Source organism: Pteropus alecto, unplaced genomic scaffold (genome assembly GCF_000325575.1).
Source record: "Pteropus alecto unplaced genomic scaffold, ASM32557v1 scaffold67, whole genome shotgun sequence".
NCBI classification, from domain to species: Eukaryota; Metazoa; Chordata; class Mammalia; order Chiroptera; family Pteropodidae; genus Pteropus; species Pteropus alecto.
Genome location: NW_006441061.1, coordinates 4,266,621 through 4,284,560, shown reverse-complemented (window position 1 = coordinate 4,284,560; position 17,940 = coordinate 4,266,621). Strand labels below are relative to the sequence as shown.

General features: G+C 46.6%; 1 protein-coding gene and 1 pseudogene across 1 annotated transcript in view; one reads left to right on the top strand and one right to left on the bottom strand.

The window, feature by feature from the left end:
• The window catches only part of ODF2 (outer dense fiber of sperm tails 2), a 29,574-nt gene that overhangs the window by 7,786 nt on the left and 3,848 nt on the right, over nucleotides 1–17,940 (bottom strand). The window contains exons 3-14 of the mRNA XM_015594119.2: nucleotides 17,843–17,940; nucleotides 17,494–17,562; nucleotides 13,539–13,709; nucleotides 12,258–12,418; nucleotides 11,457–11,586; nucleotides 10,757–10,888; nucleotides 6,714–6,785; nucleotides 5,561–5,632; nucleotides 5,326–5,442; nucleotides 4,518–4,703; nucleotides 3,756–3,865; nucleotides 1,789–2,005 (exon numbers count right to left, since the gene is read on the bottom strand). The exon at nucleotides 17,843–17,940 is cut by the window's right edge and continues 49 nt beyond it. Coding sequence (XP_015449605.1) covers nucleotides 1,789–2,005; nucleotides 3,756–3,865; nucleotides 4,518–4,703; nucleotides 5,326–5,442; nucleotides 5,561–5,632; nucleotides 6,714–6,785; nucleotides 10,757–10,888; nucleotides 11,457–11,586; nucleotides 12,258–12,418; nucleotides 13,539–13,709; nucleotides 17,494–17,562; nucleotides 17,843–17,940 — 1,535 coding nt within the window. The remainder of the gene's footprint in view (nucleotides 1–1,788; nucleotides 2,006–3,755; nucleotides 3,866–4,517; nucleotides 4,704–5,325; nucleotides 5,443–5,560; nucleotides 5,633–6,713; nucleotides 6,786–10,756; nucleotides 10,889–11,456; nucleotides 11,587–12,257; nucleotides 12,419–13,538; nucleotides 13,710–17,493; nucleotides 17,563–17,842) is intronic.
• LOC112484798 lies at nucleotides 13,113–13,230 on the top strand (annotated as a pseudogene).

Below are 17,940 nucleotides of genomic sequence, written 5' to 3'. Positions count from 1 at the left end.
GGGAGGGGGTTTGCGGGGCTGGGAGAATGGGGTGAAGGGTTAAAGAAGTACAGATTAGTAGTTGATAGATGGTCACGGGGATGGGGAGCACAGCGTAGGGAATGCAGTTAACAGTAATGCAATGGCTGTGTGCAGAGCCAGAGGGGTGACATAGTAATCAAGGAGATCATTTCATAAACTATCTAAATGACTAACCAATGTACTATACTATACTAATAATAAAATTCTAAAAAAATACAGTGCTTTTTAAAAAATCAAGTATAACAAAAAATAAATAAGTCAGATATCTCATTACAATAAATTTAAAAGAAGACCTAAAAAGTCATCTGTGAAATATGGTCGATGAGGAAAGCAAGCTGCAGAATAATGGACGGATGAATGGGTGAAAAAAACTGGAAAAATACACATCCACAGTTAATATAGACCTTCACCTATGTATCACATTTTTGTAATGTTTTAAATTTTTACTCGGAGCAGATTTCACCTTTATGATTATAATATCTAAGAAAATACAATTCTACAAACATCACTGAGTGGCCATACTATATTACACTACATAGACAAACCATTCTGTAATTAACCCCCCTACTACTTTAGGCTTGAAAGCTGTCTTTAATTCGCACTATAACGAAGGACATACTACTAGAGTGGCTAAAATGAAAAAGGCGGACGGTGCCAAGTGCTGATGAGGTGACGTGGAGCAGCTGTTAATTAATTCTCAAGTGCCCCCCAATGGGAGTGTAAATTTATACAACTACTTTACTGTCTGGAAACCAAAGCCAAACGTATGCACACCGATGACCTGGCAATTTTACTTCAAGGTATGTAACCTGTAAAAATATACCAGATATGGGCACCAAAAGATGTACAAAGATGTTCTACAGCCCAAATGCCCATCTCCAGTAGAATGGATGTATTGCGGTGGTGTCATACCGTATGGCATTGAGAATGAATAAACTGCCACACACAACATGGTAACTTTCACAAACAACGCTAAGTAAAAGCTAGGCACAAAGTTCAAAAACAAGCAAACTAATCTGTAATGATACAAGTCAGGATAACGGTCACCTCTGCTGTAGGGGATGTTTGTAACCAGCCGATGTCAACCTTATTACTAGGATGCTAGTAATAAGGTTGACTGACAGGCAAAGTGTGTTCATTTTATGAACTTTTTTGTATGCTGTACTTCCTTAAAATCAGTCTTACTTAAAAATATCAGTAAAAGATGTTACTGCCTTGATCAGTTGAAAACCAGATCAAACTTGACTCTGAAATGTCAACCTCTGTGCAGGTGCCTCTCGACCCTGTTGTGCTAGGAGGGTGTAGAGCGAGTGGTTAAGGACTAGAGCTCCGGAGTCAGACTCAGGTTTAAATCCCAACTCCAACACTTCCAAGGGCAAAATTAGCAAGAATGACCTTTCTTTAAGCTTGTTTCCTTTTTCTATAAAGTAGAGATAATAATCACATTACTGGGAGAGTAAGGTAAGAAGTGACACATGTGAAGGGGTCCAGCAGTCCCTAGGGGAGCAGTGTTAACCTCAAAGTCAGGTCTATTATATGTCATGAGCTGAGTGTGTCACGTTAGGCATTTCACACGCATCGCCCCATTCTCACAAGAACCCCATCTCCTCCCACTAAGGAAACTGCAGCAGCAAAGGAGGGGCTGCCTCACCCCAGTCCTGTAGCTAGTTAAGAGGTGGAGCCAGGACTTGGGTCTGGGCCATCCTGACTCCAGAGCACTCCTCCTTAATCTTGTTGCTCCAAGCCCTCTGAAGACCCTCATGGTCATCTCTGGGGCCCGAACAGGAAGGTGCACCCATGGGCCTCTCTGCCGACCCAACTGTCCCGGCCCCACCTCTCACTACAGACCTTCAGCCTCTCGTTCTCCAGCTTGAACGCGGAATACTCGGCCGTCTGCCGGTGCAGTCTCTCCACAAGGCTGTCCCGGTCTTCCCGCATCTTTTCCTCCAAGGTTTGTTGTTGGTTTACAAGATCTGTCACTCGGCTGGAAGGTCACAAAGTGAAAGCAGACAAGGAGAATCAATTACACACAGGCTCTGAGGAGCCTGGGCTTTTGAGTGGAGTGGGAGATCATGTCCCACCCCTTGGCACCCTGCCTGCTTCCCAATCTCCACCCCGAGAAGCGGCTGCATTGTCCTGCCCTGGCACTGCTGCTTGTGGCACTCCCACATGTCCTACTTTAAGACTGTCTCCCATACCACCCTCTCCAAGGCTTCTCCATTCTGATCCTCCCATGAGGCCAAGACACTTGCCAAATACGATGACCAGAGCCTCAACCCCATCCCACCTCCCCGCAGCACCCCGTGGATCCGTGGTCAAGATCCGTGGTCAAGCCAATCAGATCTTGAAGTTAGGACAGAACGCCCAGGCTGGGTGGTCAAGAACATCCCAGGCATCCCTCTGCCTCTGGCACATATCACACCAGGGCTGTCTCCAGGTAAGAGCAGAGGACACAATCGGCTTGTTCACGTGCGTGAACACTCAACTAGCTCAGCCGGGAATTGCAATGACTGTATATGGGATGAAGGGAAAGAAGCTAACTCAGCAGCCAGCTGCCCACCTGCCCCTGCGTGCCCACTCCCCTCTGTCACTTAGCAGGGCTGTGATCCGAGAACAGAGACCGAGGTCTCAGAAGAACATAGACAGTAAGCACCTGTGAGTGCCCATGATCTTAACCACGGATCCAATACGGAACCTCTCCACAGTTCGTGCTCACGATCGATCAACTGGGATTCGGTCAGCACATATTTACTGAGCGCTGACGAGGCCCAGGTGAACACATCATGTTGTTCCACCTGGCAAACGCCTGCTCACCTTTAAAAACCCAGTTCGGACTGCCCTCCTTAGGGCGTCTCTCTCTAATCCCTCTCATCTGTACCACATGTCCTTCTACCTTAATTACCTGTTTTTTCCCATTAGACGGAGAATTTCAGAGGGTAGCACGTGGCACAGGGCCCGGCACATAGCCGGTTTTCAGGATATGTTTGTTAAACTGGGTTAAACACAGTGAAAGACACTTCCTGAGAAAAGACTTCCCTGACCTGGAGTCCCTGTGACCCGTCCTTAGCCCAGAGAGTCCAGGTCTTTGTAGCCCCATCTCCTCTACTTGAGTACTGGGTTGCCTCCGTGAGGGCGGAGAACGCATTGGTTGTAACTCTACAGGCCAGCACAGAGCCTGATATGTAGTAGATGCTCAATAAATATTTTTAAATGAATGAACATATGAATATAGCTGACACTGAGAATGTCTGAACAGTCACTGTAGACAGTGAAGCCACTTTTGTACTCTACTGCCAGACCATACCTCCGACCTGCTGACTGGCTGGCAAGCAGCAGAGACGCAGGGATCATCAGCCAGCCCATCCCCAAGAACAGGAACGAGGAGACCAGAGTGCCTGTCTGGGCCCATTTCGTGTTCTGTGCAGATTAGGCCCAGATTGGGCCCAGGAGCTGGAGTCGGGCAGGGCCTCTGTGACCAGAGAAGCCAGCCCTTCCCTCCACAGTGTCTGCTGGGGTGACAGGACCCAGGGACAGGGGCTGGAGCCAGGACCCCGGGTCCAACCAGAAAGCCCACCTCAGGGCTGCCCACGTCTCTGTCCAATGCAGCTCCTGATGAAGGAGACCAGATGGCAGCCATGTGAGGGATGTGACCTGCCACAGGTCACCAGGCTCCTTCCACCTGCACAGCCACTTCCCCCAGTCGGCCCATGCGCCCTCTCCTAACACAGACTTACTCATTCAGGACAATAATTTCCAGCTCGAGGTCCCCCTTGTCTTTCACAACTTGGTTGTAGCGGCTCCTCCATGACTCTAGAGTGGATAAAGCTTCCGCAACATAAAGATCCTGGGGACATGGGACAACAGGGCCTGTCAGCCTGGTGTCAGCCCTGAGACCGAGGAGCTGAGGGCTGGGTCACCCTGGGCGACCCCTCACCTGATTACTTAAACCTCACTCCTGCAACCCCTCTCTAGAGAGCACCAAGAGTGACGGAGGGAGGCCAGCTGTGGCTTCTAGATTTCCAGGTATCACATGCACCCTGTGCGCAAACCCTTCCTTAACCATCATTCCTACCCACAACACTGATGTGCTTAGATCGTCCTACGTCCCCTCCAATCACATCCAGCCAGCAACCCAACCCCATTATCACCTTTATACCCATTCAATCTCCCCATTACCTCCCCCTCCACCCAGCCATCCATCCTACCAGCCCGTTCACCCACTCCATGCCATCTTCCCTCTGTTGACCCCCCAGGCCACCTCTATCCAGCTTTTCCACCACCACTCACCCAAAGCACCTGCATTCAGCCACCCATCATCCGCTACCCACCTATGTACCTCCCACGTACCATCTTCCCTCTGTTGACCCCCCAGGCCACCTCTACCCAGCTTTTCCACCACCACCCAAAGCACCTGCATTCAGCCACCCATCATCTGCTACCCGCCTATGTACCTCCCATGTCCACCTGAGCAGCCCTCCTCAGGGAAGGCCTGCTACCTTGTCAGCAAGTTGCACGTGCAGCTGCTCAGCATACTCCTCGCTCTTCTCAGCTCGCTCCTTCTGGGCTCGGATGGCCTTCTTCAAGGACTCTTTGTCTCGATCTCCTTTTTGCTTCAATTCTTTTAGCTGCTCCATGATGGCCTCCACTTCTGCCTTGTGTTGGTTCCCACTGCGCTCCAAGTTCTGGGAGGGGAGGGCCAGGAAGCACATGGGAGGAAAGGGACAAAGGTGGGAGGAAAGGGAGGAGAGAGACAAGAAAGGCCGGGGGAAGGCAAGGCAGAGAGTCAAGGGAAGAGAGGGAGAAAAGGGGACCAGTGAAAACAAGAAGTAGGGGAGGGAACGGGTCTTACACAGACCAGAAACCGAGGCCCTTCCCAGCTCCCCACGGCGCCTCTCTGGAGCAATGAACCTATCAGGTCTCAGTGTCAGAACTCTTCTGGATCCTTCCTTGAACTCCCAGCATAGTGGTCACTCAACAGAGCTGTGACCTGAGTCTCTGGTTCACAGATGCAAGCAGCACTTGACATTTGAGACCATCCCCTCCTCATGGGTAGTTAGAACTGAGGGCCTAAGAGATGAAGTGATTGGCTCATGGAACCTAACGCAGTCACTGCCGAGGAGAGTACCAAGACCTCCTGCTCTTGCCCTCGTCCCAGGGTCTCTCTGAAGCACAAGTTCTTTGGCAGCAAGTACCCCATAATACTTTGGGGAGAAGCCTTCTTGAATGTGATAACCTATTAGGCCACTGCCCTTAGACTGCCAGGCCTCTGCCCCCACCTTCCCCACCTGTGGAGCCAGCGGGTACCTTGATCTGCATGCAGAGGCGACTGTTCTCTGCCTCTTTGCACCGAAGCTGTGCCTGCAAATGCCCACGCATGGATTCCATAGACTTGGAAAGTTCGGATGCTGTCTTCGCTTGAGCCTTTGGAGAGATGGAGAAAATGACAGAGCCAGGATTTGAACTCAGGTCTCCAATTCCAGAATGCACTCTGCCCACTAAGCACTACTGGCCAGTAAGGAACAACTGTCAGGGATGGTACCTTCTCACACTGTATTTCCTGGAGGAGCTCTTCCAACTCTTTGTCCTTGTCTTGCAGCAGTAACACCAGGCGCTGGGGAGAACACACACTGTTGTAAGCTTCTTGGGAAAGACAAGAAGGTCCAACCCAGACAGGAGAGACTCCTGTGAGTGCCTAGCCACCAAATACATTGGCCCATGTCACAAAGACGCTGGCAGGACGCACCTAACATCTGTATGAAATATTTACAATAAATGTGTATTTATTTTGTAATTTAAAATAATGTTAATTGTGGAAAACCCTGAAAAATACACCAAAACATACATTAAAGAAGCCCCAAAACCCCTCACCCAGAGATACATTGGTAATACACTAAGAAGTTACATGCTTATTTTGTTCCATAACCTATACTCCTATAACATAATGTGATGGAATCTTCTAGGTCTTTAGAAACAGCAGTTAATGTTTCAATTTACTGATGCATCATAATTTCACCAGGCCTCTGGAGCTGGGAATGCAGGCTTGGGCGCCATCTCCCGTTACTGCTGAATTTCTCACAGAGATGTTCGGCGAGGCATTGAGGGCCGCAGGCCAAACCTTTGGGAACGTGGCCTCCGTCTTCTGAGACTCACAGTAAGCACTAAGACATCGACGGCTCTGAAAGCTCCTAGAGTTTAGAAACCTGTTGAACTTTTTATTCAGGCCAGCCAGTAGTTTCCCAATTTTATCTGGCCATGGATCACTCCCCGCTTTTGTTTCTTGCACCCATTAACATCTTGAGGAACTTAGGGTTCCACGGAACAGACTTTGGAACATGCTGCCTTGGGAGTGATTCCTAGAACTGGAATCGTTGAGTCAAAAAGTCTGTACCTTTTGATGGCTTTTAATGCATTATACAAATAAGGAAATTCGGGTGAGAGACTCAGATGATTTATAAGTCCATCATCATCAATCATCACCATCCCTTGGATGGGTGTCCGGCTTCGGGGTTCAAGTGATCAACCAGACAAGCCCAGTGGAGTAGGTAGGACAGGGGACATGAGCCCATCTTATAAATCATGAAACTCAGACCCACAGGAATGTCAGAGTGGGGCTCCAGCCCTCCTGTCTCCATTCGGCACCGCCAGCTTTGTCTCCCGTCACCCACTAGTGCAGGCAGACGCGTGCTACGTACCGCTTTCTCGGAGTCCGCCTCCGCCAGCCGTTTTAGTAGTGTTCCTTGTTGCTCCATCAGCCTTTCGGAATCCTTTGAGGGAAGGCAAAAGGGGAGCCAAGTCATTAAGCAATAAACCCAGATGGCTACATCCTATTGATTCTTTTCCTTTTCTAAAATTGTATTTCTAATTATAGAATAAATTAGATTCTCATTATAAAATATTTAGTGAACAGCGATAAAGCTGAAGTCCCCCTCTCACCTGCATCCTACTTTTATGAGTTTGATGAGTGTCTTGTCCATCCTTCCTCTATGTAATTATATATAGTAACACGTAGAGAAATGTTATCTTTTGGGGGTGAGGGGTGGGAAGGGATTAACCCATATCCCCGTTTAGAAAAAAAAAGGCAGCTTGCTGCCAGTATTAACTTAATTTTAAATAAATGCACTCTTTGAGGCTGAAGAAAATCTGGTCTTCTATGTGAAAATAAAATATAAAAACTATTTTTGGAGCTATTTCTAAACAGAACTTGTCTCTAATCCTAATGTGACAGAAATGTATACATAAATCATTCACCAAATCAATCTTCAGCTAACGACTGTTTGAGAATGATGTTATTAACATCACGTGTAGGAATGCTACGTTTTCTAGGATTTGACATTTTCAGCAATCAAAATTATTATATTTTGTAAATGGAAATACCGCTACTAAAAACAGAATGCTATAAATAGAATCATGTAATTTGTTTCCAAAGACTATCCAAATACTAGAGCGATGTGAAAATAATAATAAAAGCAAGATATTCTGTGGCAGACTTGGGGGGTAAGGTTAAGACTGTAATCTGCGAGTTATCTCGGTAAACGCTGCAATAGCAAGCACCACTGGCGAGTATTCTCACAGTAAATAGAAAATAGGTTAATGTCTAATTTTACCAAAATATATTTATGTATTTTTATGCTACAACTTGATTTTTAATTTTTGTTTGTTTACTTGTTTGTTTATTATTTTTTAGGCGAGGCAACTCTTGGTTGACCTCACAGATTGCAAGGACCTTGTCAGCTTACAATTCCTTATTTTTTTACTTTTTATGCATATAGCACCTGGTCTTCCTAGGTAGTCTCCCATTCCAAGTATGAACCAGGCCCAACCCTGCTTAGCTTCCGAGATCAGATGGGATCAGGCTTGTTCAGTACAACTTGATTTTTTAAAAATAGCTTTGAGATATAAATTCAGATACAAGTCACTCATATAAAATGTACAATTCAGAGGGGAACACACAATGCAATATACATATGCCTTACTATTAAAATGTACACCTGAAATACTGGATTTTGTTAACCAATGTCACTAAAAAAATAAATTTAAAATAAATTTGTAGTACTTGGATGAGAGACCACCTAGGAAGACCAGGTGCTGTAGGCATAAAAATAAAAAATAAAAGATTGTAAGCTGACAAGATCCTTGCAATCTGTGAGGTCAACCAAGGGTTGCCTCACCAAATAAAAAAGTAAATAAATAAATTTAAAAAATAAAAATAAGTAAAATATACAATTCAGTGGTTTCTGATACATTACATTATTAATTTTTTAAATTGTGATAAATATTTATAACATAAACTTTGCCATTGTAACCATTTTTAAAAAGTGTGAAATTCAGTGGCATATAGTACATTTGCAATATTGTGCAATCATCACTAATATCTAGTTCTGAAACATTTTCATCACCCCAGGGGAAAGCCGGTAGCTGCTACGCAGTCGGTCTCATCCCCCCTCCCCTCGGCCATCACTAATCTGTTTTCTGTCCCTAAGATTTCATTGCATTTTTAACCTCTCCCCATAACCTCTGGACAATACAGTTGGGCCCAAGTTTTGCAACTGCAAACTGCAGCAATGGACATTGCTGGGCATGTACAAAGTGTCTCTTTAGGGTTCATACCAAGGGGAAGGATGACTGGACTGGAAGGTGTGTGATCTGTGGCGGTTGAAATGCCCTGAAAAACACCTGCACTGATTCCTATGGCCACAAGCAGGACATGGCAGCACCGGGCACGGGCCAACCTCTGCCTGTTGCCAGTCTTTGCCAGCACACTTCCTGCTGTTTTAATCTGCATTCCCTAATTATTTATGTTTCTTAGCGACTTGAACTTCCTCTTCCCAAAACTGCCTGCTCACACCCTTGTCCATTTTCCCATTGGACTGTGCTTTGTGACCGTCTCTATTCTTCTTCCTGGGCACCTGAACAAAGTGTCCCTAGAAGGAGGCTCCCCTCCCCTTCCCTCTCAGTCCCACAGGTCCCCTTCACAAGTCAAGAGAAAAGGCATCGCTGGTCCCAAAGTCTCCTGGAGACCTAGGAACTGAAAGAAGCGTGATTTTTCCAGCAACAAGAGGCAGAGCATGGGATGAAGGCCTAGGCCAGGGACGTGGAGCCTGAAGCTGCTCTCACTGCTCATTATGCCATTCTCGCCACGCCCCCAGGGGGGTCACTACACAAACTAACACACGACCTCACCAAATTCCCCGCTCTAAGGAACCATGCACTATGACCGCCCCACTTTACGGAAGAGGAGATAGAGGCTAGGAGAAATGAGGTGAATTGCCCGAAGTCACACAGCCGGAAATGGCAGAGCTGAGTCCCAAGCCAACTGACCCCAGATCCAGAGCAGTCCCCGCCACGACACTAACTGCCTTCCAGTAAGCACTGAGATAGGGGTGCAGCCCCAAGTGCCACATGGGCAGGAGGTGACCTAGAATCCAGGATTCCAGGATGGTAGATGCTAAGAAGTCAAAAAGGAAAAAACTGGGTAAGAAGAGGTTTTCTGAAGGCCCCAGGCCCGGGACAAACAGCAGTAGCACCTCCCATTCATCGAGCACCTGGCAGGCTGCAAATCCCCCATCCACGCATCAGCTCTAATTTTCACACAACCCCATGTGGAAGCTGCCATTTGCATCGTATAGATGGAAAAACTGAGGCCTGGAGAGGTAAAAATCATCCACCTGAGAATACTGAGCTAGAAATGAAACAGGTGTTAACTATTTTAAGAGAATTTCAGTAAAACTAGTAAAATTCATAGAAGTATATTTTAGAAACTCTAAAGCCCACCACGATAACATACATGGAATGCTCAACATAATACTGCTAATAACAAATGAAACTAGGTCTCCATCAACAGAAGAACAGATACATAAATTGTAGTATTGTCATAAAATGGGATATAGCAGTGAAAATTAATCACCTTAGGCCTCAAGGATGAATCTCATAAAAATATTGAGTGAAAAAATCAAACTCAGAAGAATACACATGAAACAATGTAATTTACATAAAGTTTGAAAACATGCTCAAAACACTAAAAGTTGCTTTAGAGATACACATATAAGTGGTAAAACTATCAGATTCAAGATAAAGTCCCCCAACCCCAGGGGAGGGAGATGAGTTCACCGCCATGCAAACAAGATTTTGTTTGGAAAGCTGGACAGTGAGTACACCACGTTATATTACTTATTTTACATAATAATCTTTCAAAATGAAAACGAGAAGTTGATAATGTTGGAGAAAAAAGACACAACACTGAGAAAAATGTCATCATTCGTCAGCACGGGTATTTTGAGACTCTCGGTTTCCCTCTGGTTTGAACCAGACAGGAAGACAGCTGTTTATACTGTCAGACTCTTCAGAATCATTCATTAACATAAAATACATTTCACAGACTCTCTTTTGAGGAAACAGTGATACCAGTAATTCAACGCGTGCCCACCAGCTATTCGCCTTTCTTCCGCTCTACCAAAGCTCAGAACTAGTCATCTCCCCATTTTGTTGCACAAGCCCTGGAAAGGGCTGACCTCTCCCCGACTCCCCACTGCCCTTCTCCCTGACTTCCAAGGTCCTTCCTGTGCCACCAGGTCCAGCTTCCACAACTAAGACAGCGCCCTCTACCAGGTGCCTGGCACATCAACACAATTCTCCTTTTACAGAGGAAGAGACTGAGGGTCAGAGAGGACGGGCATGTGATGTTGGAGGCGTGGAGCTGAATCCACATGCCCACGGTGGGGCCGGGGTGGCAGCTTACCTCTTTGCAGTGCTGTTCCCTCAGCAGGTCTCGGAGGGTGCGGTTGGTCTCCTCAAATGTGCTCAACTTCTGCAGGAGAAGTTCCTTCTGCCTCGTCAAGGTGTTGATGTCCGTGCAGGTCATTTGTTTCTCCTGGAAGACAGCAAGCAGTCTTACCAGGCACAGGCGAGAAGGGAGGGGCCGGCAGGGGCAGGCCACACGGGGGACTTAAGACGTGCTGGTGCCAGGAAGCCCAGGCAAGAAGAGCCGTGGACAGGGCCAAGGAGGGTGAGGGCAGGCTTCCTGGAGGTGGTGGGCCTGGAAGGATGGGCAGGAGCTGAACCTGCAGAGAACGACGAGTGGAGGAAGGGGCCAGCAGCTGAGTGTGGGAGTGCAGTTAGGGCAGGTTTCCTGGAGGAAGCACAGGACGACGACACCAGGTGGCTGATACTTGCAGGAATCAAAACGCATGCCTTAACTCACTGTGATCCCAGGAGACCCATGATGTGGTCTCTTCAGAAGTCCTGGCCACCTGAGGTCATCCTTGAGTGTCAGGTCCCAGAAGTGAGAGTGGGGGATTGGGGCTAAGGAGTTAAATGTGCCCCCCCCCAGCCTGAAGATGTCACAAAGTCAGCCTGATGACTGCGTAAGGCCCCCGCCCCTGTGGCTTCCCCATCTCTGGGCCCAGTCCCAGCGCCAGGGTGGTCCGCCTGCCACCCACCGTCTTCAGCTTTCCGATGGTGTCCTTCAAGGCCATGACTTGCTTGGCAGCAGCGGCCCCATCCATTTCAGCCTCCACCAGCTTGGACATGAGGCACTCCTTCTCCTGCTGGAGGTGTTTCTTCTGAAGCCTGGGGCCAGAGAGAACATGGCTCTGTGAGCCCTCAGGCCCCTGGCCACCTGGAGCTCCGAGGCTCGCCTCACAATGCCCCAGGAGGTGCACCTCCTGGGCAGGAACCAGTGGGGGAGGGGGAGGGCTGGCCTGATGGCCCGATTAGCCTTCTTGAAAGCTACCTGGGCACCGAAGCAGGGCTTCCACTCCAGGTGACATTATGGCCTACCTGTCTCAGTCACTAGCATCACCTCTGCCCCTGGCCACTAGCATGGCCACCTAACCACTATCTGCAGATCCACTTTTGAGCCCACCCATCCACTCTCCACCCTGGAGCCAAGTCTGGTCACACCATTTCTTCCTTTGAAAACGCTTCCATGGCTTCCAGCTGCCTTCAATGCAAAGTCCTCAAAGCAGCTGCTAAGAGCCGGCCCCTGCCAAACTCCGTGGCACCCCCTGCCCACCTTCTTCCCTGACTCCGGCCTGCCTTCCATCTCGGTCACAAACTCCTCCTACCCTGAGGCTGTCACGAGGGATGTTCCCCAGCACCCACCCAACTCTCAACTCGCTGCAGCACTCGGCTTCAATGTCACTGTTCCCAGAAAGGCTTCCCTGCCCCCTGCATCCTGCGCCCCGACCCTGAGAATCAGGTAACTAAGGAAGAGCCGAACCGCAGCAGGGCCGCCTTACATGGTGAAGTCCTTCTCCTCCTTGATGCGCTCGATGTTGTGCCTCAGCACGGTGTTTTCGTGCTCGGTCTCGGCCAGCTCGTGGGCCACCTCCTCCAGCTCCTCCTTCCGCTCCTCCAGGAACCTTTTGGCCATCTGGCGCTCACCTTTCTGCATCTTGACCTGGGCAGGGGCACACAGGCAGGGGCCACTGAAGGGCGGCGGTTCCTCTCCGCCACGTCGCTAGGCCCATGGCTTTGGACCAAACTAAGGGCACCTCTGAGTGAGAGCGACATAAACATCAGGTGTTCCGCGTACAATCTTAGTTAACTGTCACGAAGACTCTGGGCAGATAACTATTCCTCTCATTTCCTCATTACTGATGAAACGCAGTACAAAGAGTCTGCGTGGCTTGCTGGTTGGGGACAGAGCCAGGATACAAACCGTGGTTCAGCTGGCACACCACAGGAGGAGGGATAGCACAAAAAGCCCCTGTGCCACAGGCCGTGGAGAGAGAAGGGACTGTTGCCAGGCAGCCAGCCCAAGATTCTCCGGGAGGGCCCACGTGCCGAGTACGGGGTGGAGGATTAAAGACACAGGCCACGTTAGTCGCTGAGAGCTAGATGTCGTGCCAGCTCCACCAACTTCCTAGTTGGGGACTAAGGTCTTCCAGGTTGTTTCCAATCCCATCGCCATATCCCGCCCAAAGGCACAGCCCAGCAGCTGAGGACAAACTTCGTTTACTTCTTTGGGGCTTTTTAAGAAAAACTTTTGTATAAAATGGAAAGCAGAAGCCCTAGTGTCCCAGTCGCTTCATCACCGAAATTGGGAAAATACCACCACTGGGTTCATTTACTGTTGTAAAAAATTAAAACGGGTCTACAGCCATGCCACTCTGAACAAGCCCGATCCCATCTATCTTGGAAGCTAAGCAGGGTTGGGCCTGGTTAGTACTTGGATGGGAGACCACCCAGGAAAATCAGGTGCCGTAGGCATAAAAAATAAAAAAAATAAGGGATTGTAAGCTGACAAGGTCCTTGTAATCTGTGAGGTCAACCAGGGGTTGCCTTGCCTAAAAAAAAATTAAAACAGGCCATCGGTACAGAGCACCAGGCAAGGTCAGGGCCAGGCCTGGGGCTAAGTGCTCAATGGCGAGGCATCCCAGGTTGCCCGATCCCAGAGGCATCTGGAGTCCTGGGCGGCCTTCAGAGACAGCCGCAAGATAGTGCTCCCGGGGAACCCACCTGGGCGGTCCCACACATCCTCAGAGAACCAGCTCTCCCAGCCCCCCCACCTCCCTCACCTCAGATTTGAGACAACCAACAGCGTTCATTAGACTGTCAATCTTCTTATCATAACGGTTCATTTTACAGTGACCCGAGTCATCATCTTCTGTAGAGAGGTCACTTAACCGCATCACTGAGACCAGCTTTTCTGAAGATGGTGGTGTGATCTCCAGGCAATGAGGTGGATTCTGACGTAGAGGAGGGAGAACACATGAACTCATAAGGCAAAACTGCAACCGGTTCCACCACACCTGGCTGTCCACTGGAGGCAGGAAAGAGCTAAAACTGCTGAAGGGCCAACCACAGGGACCCCGGGAGGAAGAACATGCCACAAGGTCAAGTTTAAAATAAAGGATATAACAAAAATAGCAAAAACAGTAATTCCTAAAGTTGACAAGTTTAGGGCAAGAAGTGAAATATGTCAAAAGTCTTTTAGATGAAAATGAATGCATGACAGTGGGTAGTTGCAAAGGTACACCCATCTTCTGTAAAAGGTATTTTTAAGGACAAGTGAGGAAATCTGAATATGGACCAGATAGTATGTGATATTAAGAAATAAAGTTTTTAGGAATAATCATCGTTAATTTGGTTATGTACAAATATATTAGAAATGCATATTGAATAATTTACTATGGTATGATATCTAGAAAATATTTAAACATATAAGCATAAAAAATGTTTTTAAATGCATGTGCCCCCGCAGAAAAGTTTATTCAAAGCTGTATAACGCTTTTTTTTAAGACTTCAGAAAGGAAGATATTTTAATCTGGAGGCCAGGATTTCCATGGGATTGCGGTAACTTGAACTTAACTCATTCTATAAATTTACTCTGGTGCATTAAACAGTTGCCATTTCTCATTATTTGTACAGTTCTTTGCTCTTCTTAAGCCACGGTGGCTGACTCTCTATGACGATTTCCAAGGAAAGAAGATGGCTATCAGCAATGAAAAGAAGTGTTCAATACAAGTATAACTGTTGTGTCCAACAAGCAGGACTCGTGGGGTATGACAAAAAATTCATGTGCTTTTGGTCCCAGAAATTCTATTTCTAGGGATTTATCAGGACTATCTAAGAATGTGAATGATACTTAAATTCAAGGGGCAAGGATATAGATGAATGACAAGGTATGAATACAAAATGATACAAACATACACACAATGGAACACTGCCTTAAAAAACAATGTGTAATGCAAATATAGTCAAAATATGTCAATAAAAATGTTGTACAGTAAGTAAATTATGATCCCATTGTTACAAAATGAAAAGAATGAGTCTGTTCATGAGAAAAGATCGGGAAGGCTTGCACCTACCTACAGGTGACATGGGTCTTCTCAGGGCGGTGGATTACAGGTGTTTTTTACTTTCTTCCTTGTACTGATTTGTCTTTTCTAATGTTTTCAACAATGACTATGCATTGCTTTTATAAGAAAAAGGTTATTTTTAATATTCAAAAGGATAACAGGAAATATAGAGATGGTACAATTATGAGAAAAAAAAAAAAGAAAAAGAAAAAATTACGTAGGAAAAAGTGATAGTAAAAGTACCAAAATATTAGTTTCAGGACCGTGATTATCCTTGGGGAGCAGCAGTGACGGGAACAGGACCAGATGGGAGATTCTAGGGAAGCTGGTGATGTTTCTTACACAGATATTTTGTAAAAATTCATCAAGCAATACATGCTGATGTGTCTTTCCTGCACTTTTCAACAGAAAGGTTTTGAAATTTGATAGCAGATTAGAAAAATTATAGGTGATTATCTATTTTTCTGTATTTTCTTTCAACTTTCCATAATAAAAATAGGTCACTTTATTTAATAATAGGGTAGAGAAAAAAATCTAGACTTTCTCCCAAAGCTAATTTTTATGTATCAGAAAGGGTCTTTAAAAAGCAAACAAGAATCCCCACATGCACACAGCAGCTTCTGGGGTCCACGTCCAGCTCCACCGCAAACTTCCTCCTGCTAGGGTCTTTTCTCTCTGTCCACAGGCGACAGGAAAGTGGAAAAGAACTGGCCCAAGTAGCATGAAAAGACTGTTCGAGAGATGACAAGTCACCTCTCTGGGTCCCTCCATGTCTAGGATTCTGTGGCCTTAGGACTGGAAGGGACACTGAGCTTTCCAGAGGAGACCACAGCTCCTATCAATAGAAAGTCAACTTCCATAGAGGCGTAACTTTCTTGCATACTTCGAAAACTACCAAGTCTTTTCATTGTTTTGAAAAGCATTTTAAGTTATAAAATGTAGTATACTTATTATAAAGAAATTCGAGCAGGCCATATAAAAAAAAATAAACCATTAAGCCTCCCACATTCCAGAGGTAACGACTGCTTACCACTTCTTGTATCCTCCCAGAAAACGTTATACATGTACAAACATATCCATACACACATGGAAACATGCTTTTTTTTTTGTCTGCAAATTGGACCGAACTCTACATGCTGTGTGGCTCTGTGACTCATTATCATGTATAAGTATCCACCTCAAACTCCGTAATGGTTGCATGGATGGAACATAATTTAACCAGTACCCTCCTGATAGACACTTTAGGTTGCTTTCAATTTTTCTGTTACAGTGCTATAGCAAACATCTTTATACATGGATCCCTGCACTCTATGACTTTTTAAGGATAACTTTCTAAGTGTAAAACTGTAGAATCACTGTTTACGTAGATGCTGCCAAGCTGCCTCCGGAACAGTTGAATCGGTTTCATGATCCCCAGAAAACCGTCTAAAAAGATTCGTTGACACCCCATGCGCTTGCCAACACAAGATATTTGTAATCTTTTCAACATTTTTCCACTCAATTAAAATAGCTTCTTGTTTTTGTTTTTAAAATATAGTTGTTTTTAATTTACATTCTACTGGTTATTAGTAATATCCCTATAGTAAAAAATGTTAAGACATCATTTGAATTCCAATCTTTCTTATACTACATAAGAATACTTCTTATATAGTCCCCAGAATACCCCATACTCCCTTTTCCTCTTAGGGACAAATTGGTAAATCAGGGAATCAAATCCATGAAGTGTGACTATAAACTTCAGATTACTTTTATTTTTTATTTCTAATTTTAAAAGTAATAAGCTATCAGAAAGAGAAAATTTCTCACACTAGATCAGGTATCAGCATCTTAAAGTAGCCTCAAGTCCTTTACTTGTGCCGAAAATGAGATCTTTGCCTAAAACATGGCCACAGGCCTTGTCTTATCATTAAGTTTTTTCATTGCAATTGACTAAAATGTAAGCAGCAGGAGGGCGCGTCTGCCAGTTTGCAGTTGTAACCCCAGTGCGAGCAGTGTCTGGCACAAATCTCAGTAAACCTATGGGGCGTGAACTAAGTGGATGGATGGGCAAGCAAAGCGTGTTGAGGCATGGCTAAAAAAAGATGACACCTCTCTTGGCATCTTGACAACTAATGCTGAAGGCAATTATGGCCCAGGAGATTGTTCCAAAAGTGGCTTTGATGCTATCTGTGGAATATGTGCATGGTCTCTAATGGCGACCACCTCAAAAGTGGCAATGCTTTCTTGGATAGGTACATTCTGGTACGTGTAGATGTGTATTTTGTTATGCTTTAGATACTATCGCAGTTACATGGAAAAAGACATGTGGCTCCTCACATATAAATTAGAGGAGCCTCTAGAATAAGACCCTCCGAGTCCTGACTCCAGCCCTGCTACTTTCCCTGAGACTGCACCTCTCCGGGCCTCAGTTCCCTCATCTGTACACGGGGACAGCAGGACCGGCCACCTCACTGTGTTGTGAGGACTCCAGAAGGCTCACGTACTTTTGAGGTTTAGTAAACAGGGCCTGCTGGGATGTCTCTAACGGCAACGGCTGATTCCGAACCATACCAGTTTGAGGCCTGCTAGACCCTGACCAGTCCGAGAAGAAAAGCCTGAACGAGAGTGAGCCTACCTCCCACTTGCATCCCACATGCCGGGCAGATGACTTTCCAGGGGGCATCCAAGGTACCTTGGTTTTCACCCGGACACTCCGCCGCACATTCACGGTGTCCCCTTTCATTCCGCGCTTATGAGATTTCTGTGGAAAGGGACAAACCCAGGGTCACTTCCCCCACACAGCTGGCTGTGGTGTCACTCTGGTGGCATCCATCTCCAACTCTGTTAGGAGCCTCTTCTGACTAAGGCTACTGCTGCCGTTTCTGCATGACAGTCCTGCCTACCTTCTAATTAGGCAACTGACCTCCGAAAGCGAGTGTGTCTGTCTCTCAAACCTTTGGAGTGAGCAGCGCAAGGAGGCCGAGCTGGGAGGTGTCACCCTGCTCCAGAGCCTTCACCTTGCCCCACTGGCATGCTCCTACCTGGCTGGTGGTCGCTGATGGTTTCGGGAGTTTTTTTATGTGGACGTGGACAGGGGTGTTCTCATCCACGTGAACATGTAAGGGGGGATTGAAGAGCG